The sequence below is a fragment of the Anticarsia gemmatalis genome, chromosome 30 (genome assembly GCF_050436995.1).
Source record: "Anticarsia gemmatalis isolate Benzon Research Colony breed Stoneville strain chromosome 30, ilAntGemm2 primary, whole genome shotgun sequence".
In the NCBI taxonomy this organism is placed as follows: Eukaryota; Metazoa; Arthropoda; class Insecta; order Lepidoptera; family Erebidae; genus Anticarsia; species Anticarsia gemmatalis.
Genome location: NC_134774.1, coordinates 3,344,837 through 3,363,075, shown reverse-complemented (window position 1 = coordinate 3,363,075; position 18,239 = coordinate 3,344,837). Strand labels below are relative to the sequence as shown.

The 18,239-nt window shown below is 37.0% G+C and overlaps 2 protein-coding genes across 2 annotated transcripts; one reads left to right on the top strand and one right to left on the bottom strand.

Moving 5' to 3' along the window:
• Positions 1-372: 372 nt before the first annotated feature.
• Positions 373-1,553, bottom strand: LOC142985450 (protein HGH1 homolog). Its single transcript, XM_076133640.1, has one exon. The coding sequence runs from the start codon at positions 1,470-1,472 to the stop codon at positions 390-392; it is 1,083 nt and encodes a 360-aa protein (XP_075989755.1). The 5' UTR covers positions 1,473-1,553; the 3' UTR covers positions 373-389.
• Positions 1,554-5,967: 4,414 nt separating this feature from the next.
• LOC142985617 (prion-like-(Q/N-rich) domain-bearing protein 25) lies at positions 5,968-17,435 on the top strand. The gene is made up of 14 exons (XM_076133900.1): positions 5,968-6,078; positions 6,904-7,053; positions 7,713-7,805; positions 8,822-9,034; positions 9,672-9,761; positions 10,413-10,625; positions 11,163-11,282; positions 12,770-12,937; positions 13,537-13,683; positions 14,390-14,509; positions 15,182-15,316; positions 15,754-15,894; positions 16,471-16,599; positions 17,288-17,435. Exons 1-14 carry the CDS (start codon positions 6,048-6,050, stop codon positions 17,359-17,361), a joined length of 1,824 nt encoding a protein of 607 aa, XP_075990015.1. The 5' UTR covers positions 5,968-6,047; the 3' UTR covers positions 17,362-17,435.
• Positions 17,436-18,239: the final 804 nt, after the last annotated feature.

The following is an 18,239-nucleotide window of genomic DNA, read 5'->3' as shown; positions in this document are numbered from 1 at the left end:
GCCTAACCCCTCCCTTATTACAGGAGATCCTTGCCCAGCAGTGGGACATTAATGTGTTAAATTTATTTATTTAGCTTGCACAGTGGTTATCAGAGATACTGTTATACAAAAGTCTTGGGTTAGATTTATTTTTCCCTGATTTACATATAATATTACCAAATTATTTTCTACTAGCAGACTGGCTTAACTACATCTGACTATAGCATAATTTTGTTCTTTTGATACTATTGAAAATTTACTGTACTATTTGTCAACGATTTAAGCGCTTATCTCAGAAATGATTGCAAGATTTTGATGACTTTTACGAACAGGAAACATTCCCTAATGTTAGATAAATCGCAAATAATGGAACCAAAAAAAATAAAATACAAATAACAATAAATATATATTTATTCATCTTTAACATAATCTTCGTCCATTTTTTCAAACTTCTCTTTCATATCGTCCGGCACGTCCACCGTGGAAAAGTCTTCCGTCCCAACTTCATCTTCTTTCTGAATTAGAATATCAACGACATTTTCACAAGCAAGTCTTACTTTGGGGTATTTTTCCCATTTATGGTACTCTCTTAATACGTAATAAACTCCATTGTCTCTTAAAAATTCCCGCCCATTTTTCCTCATACATAGTTTATTTAGAGTCTCCAGAATCATTCTTCGGATATCCAAATCGTTATCTCTAGTTTTTTCTTTCGGTAGATATTGTAACGATATCGGTAGTACATCCATTTCTTCGTCAATGAATTCTTCGTTACCCATTATAGGGTTTAGGATGTAAGTGAGGAGTTCTAAGTCATTACTGATTAGGAAATTGTGGAATTCGGGATCGAATGATAGATTCCTTATTGTCCCTATTGCACCTCCTCGACGGATGTTTGAAATCTCATAATTGCAAAACGGGAGTATTTTTATCAAAGGAATGTGTGGGTTCTCTTCTGTAAGCCATTTTCTTATTCTATGACAACAGGATAAGTTGGATATTACAGGTCCTATATAGTTTAAAGTAGAACCTTTTTTGTTGAAGCTTGTATTTACGAAAGCGTATAAAATATCGTTCAGAAATGGTTCAAATATGTCTACCACTGTCTCAAGTTCTGATTCAACACGAGTAATGTTGGAAAGGATCATGCACGCGGCGTCCGCATCCTTCTTTTCAGGATTTAGAACATAACCTATTAATAATTTCACGATATTGTTTCCTTCGTCTGTTTTGAATTTTAGCAGTTCTATCACTCCTTTTGCTGTTGCTGTGATGTTGACCAGTATTAGAAGAGCATTCTTTGCGATTTCATCGACTTTATCACTAGTTAAAGACAGTATACTCTGTATAATCTTTTCTTTCGAAAGAAGTGTGTTAATGCCATCTTCGGAACCCGATAAACCAACTAAATGGTCCAATGAGATGTGTTTCAAGTCTATCCGAGCTTCGGGTTGTAAGAATTGAACTAATTCGTCCAGTGGGTCCGCTGCCATTGTTATTTATTTGTGTAAAATAAGTAAAATATAACCTCTGCGCACGTTCAATGTGATTTTGACGTGTTTTTATTGATAACAATATTTTGACTTTGACGTTTCCTAAAATGCGTTTTGTTATATGTAAGATTATGCTAATTTCTGCAACAAAACATACATAATTGACTATGTATTTTATTCTTGCATATACATACGTTAGTTAAAGTAAGAATATAAAAACAGAAATTTTCAGTGTTATTGTAAAGTTAATAGCTGCAATTAGTAAACATTATAAATGTTACAAGGGCATCTAGCGTCGAATAGATGAAACATCACAAACTAGTTACTCACCCTCGCACTAGATGGCAGTAAAAAACTCCACAAAAATATTTTCATGTACATTGCACATGCATAAAAAAAAATTGATTATCATAACTTTCTTTGTTTGGATGATAACATGATGTATCCGTTCAGCTGGGTCCACCTTTAATCCGTACTTTATCAGCTTGAGTCAGATTTGACGAAGTATTTAAAATAGGTATTTTATCAACAATCAGGTGTTTTATTACATACAGAATGACATTATAATATTGTTAATCACTGATAACCGACACCTGTCTGTAATACAACACCACGCGGATTTTTATTTTAGCTGTTTAAAATGGAATTTGTTTAAAATTTTAGCAATTTTATGAAAGAAAGAACATTTTTGTCATTATGTCCGTATTAGTTGTATGTAGGTACGTTCATTTGTCCCTATTTAGCACTTTAAAGGCCAAAGGTGTACGCTAATATTAACAAATCTTTCATCAATCGATAGATTTCAGAATTAGTCATGTAAATTATTAAGTCTTTATCAAACACTTGGTTGGGTAAAAGTACTTGAAACCAAACCTTAGTATAACTCCTAATATTGCGAAATTTATTGCGTTATGCTACTTTAGCCATAAAGGGTGTAAAGCAAAACAAAAAATGGCGAACAAACTCAAGGTCTTACTTCTAACCTGCAAAACTTCACCCTATTACATCATAACACGACATTATTATCGCAGGCTATACTTAAACCCTCATCAGTGACGTCACAGCTGACGTCACAACGGTTGCGTACACTAACGACTGTTATATTTAGTGCACCTTGAACTATTTCTTTGTTCGTTTTAAGTTAGCTTTTGCATGTGGTTTTGCTCGCTTTGGAAGTCTTTTATGTGGGTAATATTATGCTGTGGTTATGCAGGTGATAGCCAAGTGGTATAAGTTGGTACCTCCCACACAAGTGATTGCAGGTTCGAACCCGAGGCAAACACCAATGACTTTTCCAAGTAATGTGTGTATTAGAAATAATTATCACTTGTTCCAACTTTGCGCAGTTATGAAAAAGTCCGCAGCCCAGTTCTTTCCTTTTTACGATATCAAAAATACATACTTAAAATCACGCCTTTTTCCCAAAGGACTAAGCAGACACCAAAGAACGCCACTTGGTACAGTCCTTACAAAATTCCCTTGCCTCATTCACATACATACATGTTGTCATACAGGACCTCCGGTTACGAGTGGCACCTGACCTTTTTACAAGACATCACCGATATGATCTGTGCATATCTTTCTAGGACGTTCCCTTCAGGCGTTATTTTCATTCCCAGTACCTTTAATTATGTTGGAAAAGCGGTCGATACTAAGTAATCTTTACAGCCCTTTCATGAAGCCCTTACCAGTTATATGATTAGGTCAGAACTATAATAGTTTTATAAAGGTTATATAAGTCGTTAGTGTTATTTTACGTCGGAAACATTCGGCGTAATAATATAGTTCGAGATTATAAGCTAGTCCGTGTTTTTCACGCAATTTCCCTTTATTTTCATACGAAGCCCGTAAGGAAAGATTTTCCGTGACTTTTTCAGTATTTCGTTATTCATACCAAAGGTTTAATATTATTTTAAAAGCCCCTTTATCTGTGTCTGAAAATCATAATGAGAAGGGTCAAAATGGTAAAGATTTTTGAAGTTTCAGCGTGGAGTCAATCGTCAATCTCGTAGTGTTACAATGACAGTGCACCAATTCAAGGTCAAAAATGATAGAATTCCTCAAATTTTTGTGAAGTTATTTATCTTTATGAAGTTTTAAGTGGGATTGGAGTAATTTCGGAGTACATAACACAAAAAATAACTTAAAAACGGCTTGTAATGCTACGTGGGTAGATAGCACTCGAAGAAAAAGCATTGTTATGCAAAAACATCGCAATTTTTAACGGCTTATAATTAAACATAAGAAAATATCTATTACTAGCTGACCCGCGCAACTTCGCTTGCGTCACCTAATAGAATGGGTCAAAATTTTCCCCGTTTTTTTAACATTTTTCGTTGCTACTCCGCTCCTAATGACCGTAGCGTGATGTTATATAGCCTATAGCCTTCCTCGATAAATGGTCTATCTAACACTGAAAGAATTTTTCAAATCGGACCAGTAGTTCCTGAGATTAGCGCGTTCAAACAAACAAACAAACAATCAAACAAACAAACAAACTCTTCAGCTTTATTATATTAGTATAGATAACAATTTTTATTTTAATTTTATTTTACAGTCACTACTTAAAATACTTTCAAAAAAGTTGAATAAGTATAAAAACCACGAAAATGTTGTCATGTAAGACTATCAAAACGAAAAACCAGCCACGAAAATTTTTCCCTTTTTTTAGGCTGTCAAAACGAAAAACAGGCCATTTGACTTTAAAAAAAAAACATAAAGGCGGGAAACTCAAGTTATTAATATCAAAATGTCAGCTACTATCGGTAAATCTATGAGTAACAGCTCCAAATTGTAGTGTAATTTACTTTTTGTCTTATTAATAACGTTGTTTCTATAAATAGCGCGCGAAAAACTTTGTTTTACACGCACTTTTGACGTCATAGTGTTGTGACGTCATAGACTGACGAAGCCACGGGTATAGGTCATTCATCCTACAGGTATTCTAATTCGGAAGAAAATTAAATACATACATACATACATACATAATAACACACCTTTTTCCCATATGGGTAGGCAGAGACCAAAGAACGTCACGTGGTACGATACTTACAAACTTCCCTTGCTTCATTCACATACATACATGTTGTCATAAAGTAAAAATGATATACAAAATAATGAATTTAGTATTTTTTGAGCGAAAATTGCTCTCGTGTCGCGGGGACTTTTACAAACATACAAACAACGGACACAAAGTACAACCAGACCTGAAACAATTATTTATGGATCGCATAAATAATTGTTCCGTGTAGGAATCGAACCTATGACCTCCCGACGCAAGACCTACCGATGGCACTCTGCGCCACGACTAAATCGCTCTACCGATTATCACGAGTTTAAGCATGGAGATAGTCACAGTTCCGGAATTTAACATAGCATAGTAGTAACAAAAATAATACCTATATGTAAGTGAAAAAAAAATTAAATTAAATAGTCATACAAATCCACACGTGAGTAAAATTACATTGAAATCGGAATGTAAAGTTCAAACGCAATCAGTTACGATTGATACAATGTAGCGCTGATAACGGGTGATAAGAGATAACGGCTGTTATCAACAGCTGCGTTAGCTGATAACTGATAATCCCCCACCTGCATAATTTGGCGGTATAGTATATAGACTTGGGAAAGGTTAGAACTGGCAATGTAAGGAAGATGAGTCACACAAGATTATTTTTTTCTGGATACGTGCTTCACCGGAAGATTTTAAAGAACTCAAGATTTTTTTTTTTGCCTGGGTTTTGGACCTAGGATGTCTACGCAGCATGAAAATCTAGACGCCTAACCTCCGGTTTCTGAGGTCAACGGTAGTCTATCTATTCAATAGCGTCAAAACTCATACAAAAAAACGCTATAGAATAGATAAACTACCGCTAAATGTACTCAGAAACCGGGGATAAGTGATAGATGTCGATAGGATTTTCTAAAAGCATGCTTTCTCTTTTTTTATGGAAGGGAAGGAGAGAGGCCTTTGCCCATCAGTGGGACACTCAAATAGGCTAAGAATAAAAATGTTTTTCTCGCTCATATTTTCAAGCGATATGCTTAAGAAAATAAAAATTCATTCACCCATTACTTTCCCACTGCTGGGCAAGGGTCTCCTCCCGAACGAGGGAGGGGTTTTGCCTTTGGGTCCACCACGCTGGCCAAGTGCGGGTTGGAGACTTTGCCTGCCCTCAATAAATGCATTAAATAAATTTTAGGCATGCAAGGTTTCATCACGTTGCTTTTCCTTACCGTTATAACTAGTGATCATTATTGAACCTGGGACCACTTGCGTGGGAGGTGCCAACTTAAACCACTCGGCTAACCCCCGGTTTCTGAGTACATTTAGCGGTAGCTTATCTATTCAATAGCGTTAAAACTCATACAAAAAAAACGCTATTGAATAACGTACCTCCGAAACTGGAGGTGACACTGCTAGTTCTATGATAAAATATTGTTCATATCTAAAAATGATTACTTCTACAGCTAATTAGCGATTATCGTCCAAATAGTTATCAGTATCCTGATATATTGTTTCATTTTTATAATAAACGTTAGTGGAAGGAGTAGTTGTAATATAATTTATAGAAAATGTGGTTACCAAATATTTTATTAATCTTAGGTAAGTTTGGCTAACTTTACTATGTCCAAATATACATACATACAAACATATGTACATACATTCGTAAATTCAGGCCTTTTTCTCCATGGAATAGGCAGTAACCAGAGATGTATTAGGTCGGGGAAAAAGTCTTTTCGCATTATAGTATGTATGAACTTGTAATAAAATCTCTTTGGCTTCAAGAATCACAAATGAGTTCACGGTTCATTAGGTTTCTTTCAGTGAGCTCGTGAGTTACCCAAATATCGAGCTTTTTTGTGTAGAGAAAAGATTTTATTACAAGTTCATACATACTATAATGCGAAAAGACTTTTTCCCCGACCTAATACATACGTAAATTCAGGTCCTTTTCCCCTAGGAATAGGCAGTAACCAGAGATGTATGTATGTGAATGAAGTAAAGGAAGTTTGTAAGGATCGTACCAAGTGACATTCTTTGGTCTCTGCCTACCCTTATTGGGACAAATTTATCAAATAAAGTCCCCTCGTCTGTTTGTCTGCGTTAAACTCGAAATGTAGATACTGAACAGATTTTCACGCAGTTTTAACTAGTATATAGAGCAATTCCCGAGAAAGGTTTGAGTGTATAATTTGTGAATGTTTTCTGTAAAAAAATAAAATATCCTTTTCATCTGAATATGTATAGAAGGGGAGAAGGATTTTCGATAATAACGTAGTGAAAATAGTTATTTACAATCGTATATATAGATTTATTTACTTAATTTTAAGCATGTTTATCAGTTATTAAGTTACATACAAGCTCTGCTTAGTTTGGAATCAAATGACCGTGTGTGAGTTGTCCAATGATATTTATTTATTTGTCCAGGTTTAGTAGCACACAGTAGCTGGGCACTAACATTCAGATGCACTCAGAACTCTGACTGCGCGGCGACAGAGGGCGCTTTCTGTAGTGAAGGTAGCTGCGTATGTCCCGCCGGACAACAACCACTGCTAGGAAACAGCATATGTGGGGACAGTAAGTATTTACTATTTCATCTTGTAACTAGCGGCCACCCGAAACTTCGTTCGCGTGAAAAGGATTCCCGTAGAAAATATCTTAAGTGTGAATATCGGTTAATCTGCCAAAAATCTAAGAACATACAATACTAAATTTCATCCCCTATTTTATCCCCTTAGAACTAGAACTTATCAAAATCCTTTCTTAAGCCTACTGATAATAGCTTTATGCATGCAAAGTTTCAGCCCGATCGGTTTAAAATTGACACAGTTTCATAAAAACTTTCATTCCCTATTTTATCCTCTTGGTGGTACAATTGATCAGATGTCTACGTCATAATGTCACCTGCATACCAAATTTCAGCTCGATCCGTCCAGTGGTTTGGACTGTGCGTTGATAGATCACTGTTACCCGGTTTCTGAGTAGATTTAGCGGCAGTTTATCTATTCAATAGCGTTTTTATTATATGAGTTTTAACGCAGTAACGGAAGATAGATAGATTTAAAGAGACTATTTTTGTTTCGGTTTTTTTTTGTCTTTTACGCAGTCGGGTTTTTAATGGTTCTCTCTATAATTTTGAATAACTATTAACTTTGAAACTTAATTAATTTTTTTATCTCCTTCTCTATTCTTACTTTTAAATTGAATATTAAACCATTGTATCAATTTATTCACAGTTGCTCCATACCTGACGTCTACATGTATAGAGGACCATCAATGTTCCCGCCTGGTCACCAACTTCGAGTGCCGCAGAAGTAATGCTTCGGAACGTGAGTTATTCGATGTGTTTAGAAATTTAACTGAAATAATCATTTCGTCATTTAAGTTCTATCACCACGTAAGTCATTTTTAGCAACTTTCCAGGACAGACAAATTTCAATTTCGTCTTATAATTCTCTAGCCAATGACATCAAATGTCAAAACTGCCAAAAAATTACTTACGGGGTTATAAAAATTAAACGACGGTTTGGAAATCCTACGGCATCCTACTCTTAACTTCCAATCTCCTTGAAAAGATGCAAGGAAATTATTTTAGGCATGCCATGTTTCATAACTATGTTTACCTTACTACTCTGCTATTATTTCTGACTTATGTGTCTCAAAATGTCCCTTCTTAGTCATAAAATTATAATATGCATATGAAATAGATATAAGAAAATATCCTTGCATTTATAATATGTGCAATGTAAATTTAGAATAATGTGTTTATTAATAGAAGCTATAATCTAGACATAATGATAAAATTTTAATAACTCACCTTACCCTACCTTGTAAAAATTGCAATGCCTGAAAAAGTTTACTAATTTTGTCACTACCCTTATATAAGATCCTTTTGTATATATGATACTGTAAAAGCCCGAACGGTGGTAAATCCTAAGATTTTCCGGTATAACCTAAGATTTACCAACTCGCAATGGTAAAAGTCCGAACAATTCTTTTATTTCGAACTTTTACCTATAATCACGTGATGATATCGAGATGTCTCCGGAGCCCCGCTTCGCGGGGCTCTTCCTTCTGGGTGGATAAAAAAAAGCTTTGCCCAAAACTCCTTCTTTATAACTATGTCACAGTATATAATTATACCGTGAAATAGTTATGAAGGAGGATTTTTTTATATATCGTTACATAGTTTTGAAACTCTGGCTTGTTCGGACTTTTACCATTGAGAGTTGGTAAATCTTAGATTTTACCGGAAAATCTTAGGATTTACCACCGTTCGGGCTTTAACAGTAACATATATAACTTAGTAAGCAATAAATGATTTGAATTTGAATTTCCCTTTCAGCTGGCAACTGTTTCTGCCGCGAAGGCTTCCACTACGTGAACGGCAGATGTTGGCCGACGATCGGCTACGAGTCTCCTTGTAACAGGGATGAAGAGTGCTTGGGCGAGCTGCCGGACCCGTTCAGCTTGGCCTGTGATGTGCAGACGAAGACCTGTGGCTGTGCGCCAGGGTATTATAGGAGGCAGAGAGGGGAGTGCAGGAAGTTTGGAACAGGTGAGGAGGTTGTGATTGAAATTGTTTGTTGAACTCAAAGGTTAAGTAGTTATGTACTGTGATAGGTTTTTAATTTAACACCAAATCTTGAACTGTATCTCGATACCTCCTAATTATAATAAGTCAACTGACATTATAGTAATTTTACAAGAGAGCGATTTGAAGGCAAATTGTTCCTCTACTCCTCTAAGAAGACACCTTAAGGGCGCGTTCCCACTTTGTCGTAACGATTAATTTATCGCTGGACGACTGTCTTCTCTAGCTGTTCCCATTATAACGATTGTTTGTTGTCAAAAAAATGTATCGTTTAGTGTCTGTCGTATCTAGCCGTCCCCACTGTCACGATAATCTGTCGTTACTGCAAAAAATGTCGCAGACGACAGTAACACCTCCATTTAAACATATAAGCCACGACACTTAAAACTACACGATTATCTGTCGTCACAACATAATGGGAACGCGCCCTTAGTCCAAAACACTGGCCAAGTGCGGGTTGGGGACTTTGTTTAACCTACAAGAAGTGTTTTGAATAACTTTTAGTTACGATGTTATTGTCATACTTTGCTCCCACTTTATTCACCAGATAAGTAATCCATAAGCCATGAAACTAGTCTTAAATGTGACATATTGTTGACAGCTGTCGGAGACGGGTGTGTGTTGGACCAAGACTGCCATTTTGAGAACGGGAAATGTAACATTAATACTTTTAAGTGTTACCTAGACACAGGTAAGGAAATTAAAATATCACTTTGTTTGCGCATTTAACAGCAGACTGCCTCCGTGGTGCAGTGGTTAAGATCGCCACGCCGCTACCATTGCCACGGGAGGTCGTGTATTCGATTCTCACACGAACAATTATTTAATTTTGTGAGATCTACTAGTAGTTGTTTCGTGTCTGGTCGAACTTTGTGTCCGTTGTTTGTATGTTTGTAAAAGTCCCCGCGACACAAGAGCAGTTATTAGTGCGGGAGATGTCTTTATTATATAAAAAAAGCACATGCGAAGGTCATGAGTTCGATTCTTTGGGTCTGATCATGTCTGTTGTTTGAATGTTTGTAGCACTTCTTGGCAAACGAAAACTGTAGTTGTTTTTTTTTATAAAATAAAGAACTACATCTAAAGTCAGTTTTATAACGATCAATAGAGTAATAACAAATAAATTTAACCCATTAATGTCCCGCTGCTGGGTAAGAGTCCCCTCCCGTAATGAGGGAGGGGTAAGGCCTCCTTCAAGAACTGTTTTCAGAACTCTCAGACATACAAGGTTTGCATCACGATGTTTTCCTTAACCGTTATTGGAATCAAAAGAGTACCTTCTCCTATTTCAAAACATCCTCACTATCACCATTTAATCTCATAATTACTTTCTTTTACCCAGGTAACGAAGACCCAGCAGTACCTCAATCGTACTCTGCACTAAACACCACAGTATTACAAGATGGCCGCCAAGATGTCAGACAAGATGGCCGCCAACATGGCGCCGCCTGTGACGCGAGCAATGCGTGCGCGGCGCCGTTCCTCTGCTCCGACTTCGGATGTGTTTGTCCTTTGGGATATTATAATAGTGATGATGGGACTACGTGTTATGCAGGTGAGAAAATATATACCTATACATACAAAAAACCACGTCTTTTGTGATAGGGGTAAGCAAAGATAAAAGATGGTATCTGTACAAATTACCCTTGCTTCATTACATTAATCTTAATTATAAACTAACATAACTAATATATTACTGTTTAATAACAAATGAGGGGGATAATATTTTTGCTCATTATACTGCCTACCTTCAAATTTTACCTTTAAATGCGCAGGTTGCACTCGCCGTGGTCGCAGGCTGACTACAACCTGCGCCGAAACGTTAGGCACTTTAATGTAAAATGCGTGTTCGCGTTTATTCCCGTATTCTATTATATATTAAACATGTAACGCGAGAGTTTAAAAGTTATGATTACTAAGAAATTGGTTTCTGGGATCTCAATATCTGATAAAAATGGAAGCTTTAGGAACTTTTACGTCAACATTTTTGTATCGTAAAGCACAGGGCTTAGAAATGTTCAGCTTTAAAATATTTCAGAACCTGGACAAGTGGAAACTCTGTTATTTACTTTGACTTTATGATATGTTCTAGAGCTTGGTTCCCCATCAACTGAGGAACAATGCCATGGGTTATTCGCTGAAGTACGGGACGGTATCTGCACCTGTATCACTAACTTCTACTTCGAAGAGAACATGAGAGATTGCGCTAAAGGTATGTTGTAATTATTTGATCTAAGTTTAAGATACGATATGATAATTTTTGGGTGTTTTCGAATGTATTTCTTTGTGATTGTTCTTTCTAGATATACTAGATTGGGAAAAAAAGTCTTTTCGCATTATAGTATGTACTAGCTGACCCGTGCGGCTCCGCTCGCGTGAATGTCGTGCTGTTGCATTCGTTGCAGCTCACTTAGACCTAGATACTTTCAAAATAATATACCTACCTACATGCAAATGCTTTAAAAACTTTTCGTTTTGACCTAATCTTCTGTCCGTACCCGTCTTCTCTCATGTTCCTGTCGGCGCCCGCGTACCTACCTGCTATGTAGCGTACGCGTATGGAACCGCGCTAAAGTGCTTCACTCGCGAAATCATGTAGGGATCTACGATGATACGGCCGGCGCGAGCGCCGCGTTAACCATAATTTTATATTCATACATAATTTTATATACAAAAATCTACCCAAAATGTTTGAAAATGCTAAAAAAGTATTTTGAATCGTAAAACAGTCACAAAAAGTCATTGTATCCGATGAGATTTGATCCCAAATAAAATAATGCACTATGAAATAAAATTTATATCAATTTCCACAAAAATCTTAACAAAATCCATAGAAAATGTTTAAAAAGTACTTTGAAACGTAAAACAGTCACAAAAAGTACTGTCTCCGATGAGGTTCGATCGCACACCAAAATGATTGTTGACGGAACAATAAACCAATACGCCACAGCGACGCTTAAGAATAATGCCAAAATTATCGCTTATATTTTTATGTTACCTGTGTACGATTTTTACTACATATTTGCAATTTTCTAGAAAATTAAACAATTTTATGAGGTAAAAAGTATCTTAAAACTTGCTCCACTACTTATTCTATGGATATACCAAATTTCAGTGCATTCTATCCGGTAGTTTTTACGTGATAGCGACACATACAGACGGAGGACAGACAGACAGACAGACAGACAGACAGACAGACAGAAAAGAAAATTATAAATTGCAGATTCGGTATCAGTATCCGTTACTAAACATCCCCCATTGATTTTTTTTAAAATATATTCAATGTACAGAATTGACCTCTCTACAGATTTATTATAAGTATAGATGAACTTGTTATAAAATCTCTTTGGCTTCAAGAATCACAAATGAGTGCACGGTTCATTAGGTTTCTTTCAGTGAGCTCGTGAGGTACCCAAATATCGAGCTTTTTTGTGTAGAGAAAAGATTTTATTACAAGTTCATACATACTATAATGCGAAAAGACTTTTTCCCCGACCCAATATGTTAAGGTCCCCATACAATAAACTAAACTATTCTTTGATTATGATGGTACGAAACTCGTCGTGCGCGAGTCCGACTTGCACTTGACCGGTTTTAATTTCTATTTAGTTTCTAGGAGGATTTTAAATTCGGTAAAAATATATTCCAGTCTTTGGAATTCTTCATCCATATCTCTAACACTACTTCAATATTCCACAGTATCTCGCACAATCTCGGACTCGTGTGTGACAGACAGTATGTGCCACACGTTCGGCGTGGCGGTGCGCTGCGGGGAGCCCACCGAGCCCTGGTCCATGAGGACCTGCGAGTGTCTCCCCGAGCGAGCCGTCTGGGATGAGGAGAGGAATATGTGCCGGCTTTTTGTTGGTGAGTTTTGTTCAAAACGAAGAGTTCGTGGGTGAATTTTCAGACACAATTTCGGAAGAAAATCTAGGTACTTATGCGTATCCAATGGAGGTACCGCGTCCTGGTCATTTTATGGTGACTGTTGAAGGTACACCGTCAGGTTTTTAGTCGGTATGCCCAAATTAAAGCCGTCTAGCCGGCGGGAGAGCCCGACAGACCCCCGCTTCCTCCCTGGAGCAGGACACGCAGTAATGCATTTTCCTAACGAAAAAAATAAAATACTTTTGACCAACCCATCGTACCCAAAATTGTAAATATCAATTTAAATAAAAGTTAGAAGTCTTTGGTTTCAATTAGAGACGAGATAAGTTGTGTTTCTGATTTTTTTACTGACTGAAATTAAAGAAGTATTTTATAGAGCAAAGATAAAGACTAATAGAGTTGTTAACTAAACCAAAACAAAGTGAAAAAAAAACTAATTAAATCGCCAGTTTTAAAAGAACTGACCATCTTCACCTAACATTAACCAGAAGCACACCAACACAAATAACTTTACTACAACCACACCCAACTACAAACAACAAATAGTTCAAAACTAACACTCTGCCTTCTCTCCCCAGGTATCGGAGAGTCCTGTCAGGTCAGCTCCGACTGCTTGGCCGGCACGCTGGAGATAGACTGCATCGTGAACGAGGAGGGCGAGGGCACCTGCGCCTGTCCCGAGAACACCACGCAGGAGGGAGCTCTGTGCCTCAGGACTGGACTACGTGAGTAACATCATTTCGGGAAACCAATATAATTTCTACTATTGTGGATTTTGACTGCCTTTGTGGGCTGTGGTGCATAAGACTGCTAATAAAAAGCTGTTTTTTTTTGTTTTATCACGTAAAACATCCGATCGTCGTGTTGGTTTACCGTCTTTCTGAGCTATAAGAATGAATTGTAAAAGTGTATCCATTTATTCATTTAAAAAAGACTCGGGGTCTTCTACAAGCTTACATACAATTATTTGTGGATCGCACAAATAATTATGGAAATCGTACTCATGACTTCCCGACGCGATGGTAGCGGGTAACCTTAACCACTGCGCCACGGGGGCAGTCAAAATATTCATTAATATTGTACACTAGATACAAAGTCTAGCGACCGCTGGGCATCGGTTAAGAGAATTTTACTAAAAGGCTCGCCTTTATTACATGGGACTAGCATTGATAACCTCTTTTACTTACACGTTCAGGTTAAGTTGGCAATATTATAAATCTATATAAATAAAAATGAATCACAGAAATGATACAAATATCAATGTAAATATAACTTTTGAACAACTATTAGGGTATTTTTTTATGTTTGTAATTTTCGGAACAAGGTTTAGATGGGATCGATGTGATCAAAATTCCCACGGGAATGGAATCAACGGGATAAAATGGCCAGTTCGCTGGTATTTACTATTCATTATGTGCCTCTTGTCTACAGAGCTAGGAGACTCATGTCAGGCGACCTCAGAGTGCACGGAGACGACGAACACTGAGTGTGTGAACGCGAGGTGTTCCTGCAGCGAGGGTTATCTTGAGACTGATGGATTCTGTGCACCAGGTTAGTGGCATAATGTTCTTGTGCTATTACTATGAAATAAGCTTTGAAAACTCTTATTAATGAATTAGAATTAATTTAGTTTGTAGCCCTTTGTAGCACATAAATGTACTGACTAGTTATTAAGTTCTGTATTTCTGATGTTCCTTTATGTGTAACAAAAATAAATGGTTTAAATGGAAGTAGAAGATTGTTTATAGGTGTCTGATATTAAAATCAGGATTTTTATAAGAGATTGAGACTTTTATGTCTATTATTTAAGCATGACCTGTCTCTCTCGAGATCGAACATCGCTAACTGTCCATTTGAGATTTGTATTTTAAGAATGATGGAAAGATTATTAAACTTAAGTACGGTAATAATTATTATTATTATATTATACGGTAATAAGTGAACACTTAAAGATATTTAAAACAAAAGTCTGTGAAGGTGTCCAGTTTTAATTAAATTAGCCACTGTGGCTGAATATTGACCAGTAGGTGGAGACATCTTTATCTCAATAACACGTAGTTTAGTTTTTTTTTTGTTAGCCCTTTATGTATCTCACTGCTGGGTAAAGGCCTCCCCTCTATATCCCCTCTAATACGTAGTACCAACTATATTTAAAAAATACTGTATTTTATAATCCAAATCTTCAAATAATGTATAATTCAATATTCCCCATCTATTCCCTAGCTCTGGGAGGTACCTGCACTCAAGACTCCGACTGCCTCATTGAAAACATGGTGTGTGTGACTGATGAGGAGACGCAGAGCGCCACGTGTCGATGTGCCGGCGACCTGATTGAATATAACGACGTTTGCTGGGCACGTAAGTATACATTAGTAGTTTATAAATAACTAGTTTCTGCCAGCAACTTTGATCACTTGGACAGATTCCTTGGGCAAAAATATCCTGTGTGTAAGTCCAAACTATAAAAGATGTTTCCTAAGTACCAAGAAATTTTTGGTAACAAATGTATAATGCTTTTGTGACACATCGGACTAGAAAATAGTGCCGGCGAAAGCTACTTAGAGCATTTAGGTTAAGTCCTAGGTGGGGATAAAAGGTCCAAAATATTGTCTGGAATATGGAAATGACCATTGCAGAACTCTGTACTTTGGAGAGCGCGTAAAGCTGATAGTTCTGCGCCTAGTGGCTAGTTACAATAAAACTGGCCACTAGGCATTTTAGGTTATAGTGGCCAATTTCTATAAAACTGGCCACCACACCCTAATATCGGCCACTCATCATAATATTTTTTTCAGCTGTAACAGAATCGAACCGCACATGTAACGTGACAGCTCAGTGCACATCCTCCATGGGTGTGAACAGCGCATGCGTGGACAATGAGTGCGAGTGTCTATCTAGCTTCCATCTGAGAGATAACAGGTGCTGGCCGAGGACAGGTTAGTAGTTCTATATACCACTGTTATAAGAAACTGCATGCATGTTAAATGCTTACCCTCTTATTCATCTATACTAACTTATAAAGCTGAAGAGTTTGTTTGTTTTAACGCGCTAATCTCAGGAACTACTGGTCCGAATTGAAAAAATCTTTCAATGTTAGATAGCCCATTTATCGAGGAAGGCTATAGGCTATATATCATCACGCTACGACCAATAGGAGCAGAGTACCAGCAGAAAATGTTACAAAAACGGGGGAAATTTTGACCCATTCTCTCTTATGTGACGCAAACGAAGTTGCGCGGGTCAGCTAGTAATAAATAAATAAATTACACTTAAGCGAAATTAAGGTCAATTTGGGCACAATTGATAAAAGTTTGCAAAACTAAAATAAACCTTTATCAATTGTTGGTTTCATATGAAAAAATAATCGAAACTAGTTCATATTCCCACTGTCAATGTTACCCAAATGATTCAAAGTTACCCAGGTTGACTAATAGGAATTATATTTTATCCAGCCTTATTTCCAATGTTCTATTATTTCAATACTATGGTATTTTAACTATATTTTCTCGCAGGTTTGTTCGAGAACTGCGCGCGCACGAGCGAGTGTTTCCTCAGCGGAATATCAGAGAGAGTTGAGTGTCGCAACAGCCTGTGTCAGTGCTCCTTCGACTATCCGTACTCAGAGCAGTTACATACTTGCAGTAAGTGGACCAAATCTTTATATATATAATTCTTCTGTAAGTGTGTATGTCCCTGAACTGTCTCTTAAACGACTGAACCGATTTTGATAAATTTTTTTGTGTGTTCAAGAGGATCTGAGAATGGATTAGATTCACAAAAAAAAATATAAAATATAAAATTCAGTCTCGTTGCCATACTCCTCCGAAACGGCTTGACCGATTCTAATGAAATTTTGTGAGCATATTGAGTAGGTCTGAGAATCGGCCAACATCTATTTTTTATACCCCTAAGTGACAATATATTTTTTTTAATTTACATGGCAAAACAACGTTTGCCGGGTCCGCTAGTCTATGTTTATGACACTCTTCCGTTACTGACTGACTGATGGACAACGTACAGCCGAAACTACTGAGCGTACAAACTTGACATTTGATATGAAGATTGCTAAGCAAGTGTGGAGACGCACTAAGAGAGAATATTTGGAAATTCCCTGTCGATGGGGGTGATCTTCTACGAAGACCACGGGCGGAATGCTAGTTTAATATAAAAGTTGGTCTTAATCGGCACTGGGACGGCGGGGATCTAGAATTGTATTATATTGACATTTTATTATAACCGATATTCGGACATAGCGGCCAGTTTTAATAAATGGCCGCCAAGAATTCAGCTCAAGGTGATATTATTAATGGTATTTTTTTTTTGTTACAGCCTCTTCAGCAACAACTACATTGGGCAGTTTCTTCACGATAGTATTAGCTTTAATTTACGTGTTAACACAATAAGAATTAATAATAAATAATTTATAATAGCAATAAAATAAACACCCCATAATATAAGGGCCCTTGGTTTTAAAATGAAGCTTTTGACGTCAACGACGACGACTTTATTCAATGTGGCCAATTTTATACTACCCAATGACATAAAAAGGCCCTTTATACATATGGTAATGTTAGGGCCCTATTAAATAAGTTAGACGATGTCAAGGGCTAATCATATTATAATCTGCCAATATAAGAGGCCCTCTAAATTCAGGGGTATGACCGTAAGACAATGTTAGGGTCTGTATTGACGACAGTGTGATATGTCAGGGCCCATTGTATTGGGCCCTAACAAAATAGGGCCCTTGTCGTCAAAACAAACATGACAGAGTAACTTTAATAATTTATAATGTAAATAAAAATACTCATAGAAATGTGTTTTGTTATTTTATTGTATTTTAAAACAATCTAAATCAGAACAAACGTAAGAAATATACTCAAAGGAAGGTGTTTTTTTGTTTTTATCTTTTAAAACGAAGGGTTTATTAATACAGCTTATGGATAAGTCCCAAATAACCAATTCGATTGATAAGGTGACAGGAAATGTGTAAAAAATATGTTAAAATTTCTCTTAAAAACCTTTTACTTTTTGACTGTGATAAAATCTATCTAGGAAATCTTTACTGCCTCTGTGGCGCAGTCGGTAGTGAATGCGACTGCCGCTCAGGAGGAGGTCTCGGGTTCCAACCTGGGTCGGGCCAAAAAGTATTTTCTGAGTTTTTCTGTTCAGTATTTCTCAGTGACTGCCTAGAGTTAGGAAGTTGAGGTTGCAGTCGTGCCTCGGAGAGCACGTAAGGCTGTCGGTACTGCGACTGACCTCTCACTGGTCGTGTCTGTCCCAC

Coding starts and splice junctions, on each gene's coding strand:
- LOC142985450 (XM_076133640.1), bottom strand. CDS start 1,472: ATGGCAGCGGACCCACTGGACGAATTAGTTCAATTCTTACAACCCGAA.
- LOC142985617 (XM_076133900.1), top strand. CDS start 6,048: ATGTGGTTACCAAATATTTTATTAATCTTAG. Junction 7,054..7,712: donor AAACAGCATATGTGGGGACA/GTAAGTATTTAC, acceptor ATTTATTCACAG/TTGCTCCATACCTGACGTCT. Junction 12,938..13,536: donor TATGTGCCGGCTTTTTGTTG/GTGAGTTTTGTT, acceptor TTCTCTCCCCAG/GTATCGGAGAGTCCTGTCAG.